At 55.6% G+C, this 1,352-nt stretch overlaps 1 protein-coding gene across 1 annotated transcript in view; it reads right to left on the bottom strand.

Moving 5' to 3' along the window:
- The window catches only part of BRWD3 (bromodomain and WD repeat domain containing 3), a 48,703-nt gene that overhangs the window by 4,790 nt on the left and 42,561 nt on the right, over positions 1 to 1,352 (bottom strand). Inside the window, 1 exon segment of the mRNA XM_018573970.1 lies at positions 11 to 195. Coding sequence (XP_018429472.1) covers positions 11 to 195 — 185 coding nt within the window.

Below are 1,352 nucleotides of genomic sequence, written 5' to 3'. Positions count from 1 at the left end.
GGCCTCTCACCTGACGTCTCGGCTGCTGGACCCGGAGCTGCTGGCGCCGCCGCCGCTGCTGCTGCTGCTGTGGATCCGCTTCCTGTAGCGCAGCCTCTTGCGCTGCTGTAACTGCATGGCCAGCTTGTGGTCGGAGATGATGTCTTTGATGTACGCTTCGCAGAGCGCCGATAATCGCAGCGTCATGCTGTAGATCTGAAAGACGGAAATCCGCATCAGGATCAAAGTGAATGAACGCCATCTGACGAGAGGCCGGCAGGAAGCGGCGAGATCACCGGCGGAGGAGGAAGATGACACCGCGTATCATAAACAACCGGCATTTCTTCAAAACGCTTCCTTTCGCCTCGGCGATCCCGCCGTGAAGGTCTTTGCTCAGGCACTTCCTGTTATAGGGTGACCACTAGGGATGCACCGATACCGGTATGGAGTACGGAGATTTTTTTTTTCCGGTACTCGCTGATACCGAATTCCGGAAGTCCCAATGACTCGCTGCCCGGGCTTCCTGATTGGTTTGGATGCTGGCCAATCAGGAACCCGGGCGCCGTGTAATGACTCGCCAATCTGGCTTCCTGATTAGCAGGGAAGCGGTCCCCATGCTTCTGGTCACTAGGGGACGAGAAAGCATGGGGCCGGCTTTCCGGTCAATCAGGAAGACGTGCGCCGTGTAATGACGCGGCACCCCGGCTTCCTGATTGGCCGGGAAGCCGGCTCCATGCTCCCTCGCCGTGAGGTGACGAGGGAGCAAGAAGCCGGCTTCTTGGCCAATCAGAAAGCTGGGCGTGTTGTCATTACTCGGCGCCCGGCTTCCCGATTGGCCGGCATCCCAACCAAATCAGGAAGCCCTGATTACACGCTGCCCGGCTTTACCGATTGGCCCGGGAAGCAGGCTCCATGCTCTCCCGTCACAAGCGACGAGGGAGCATGGAGCCGGCTTCCTGATTGGTAGTGATTGGCGTGTAATGACGTGCTGCCCGGCTGCCTGATACAGGAAGTATCGGGCTGGGTATCGGAGCATTTGGGCGAGTACAAGTACTCACCCAAATACTCGGCATCGGCACTGATTATCTAGTTATCGGTCCCTGTCTCCTAAATGTGCTCCTATAACAGGAAACGCCTGGACAAGAACCTTCATGGCGGGATCACCGGCGATTATTGTAACGGAAGCCGAAGGTTTAAAAACAATGAATGAAATGACATCGACATGCAAAAGTTTATATAAGATTTAGTGACTGTTTGACATATGCAGCAGGGGGGGGGCACAGGGTCAGAATGAGTGTCTGATAACAGACCCCCAGATTTGTGCAGGAAATGGGGGAAGACACACATGGGCCATTGGTGTATGGTATTAGTAG

The sequence above is a fragment of the Nanorana parkeri genome, unplaced genomic scaffold (assembly GCF_000935625.1).
Source record: "Nanorana parkeri isolate BGI_ZX_2015 unplaced genomic scaffold, ASM93562v1 scaffold2650, whole genome shotgun sequence".
Lineage (NCBI taxonomy): Eukaryota > Metazoa > Chordata > Amphibia > Anura > Dicroglossidae > Nanorana > Nanorana parkeri.
This window is presented reverse-complemented; position numbering and strand designations above follow the sequence as displayed.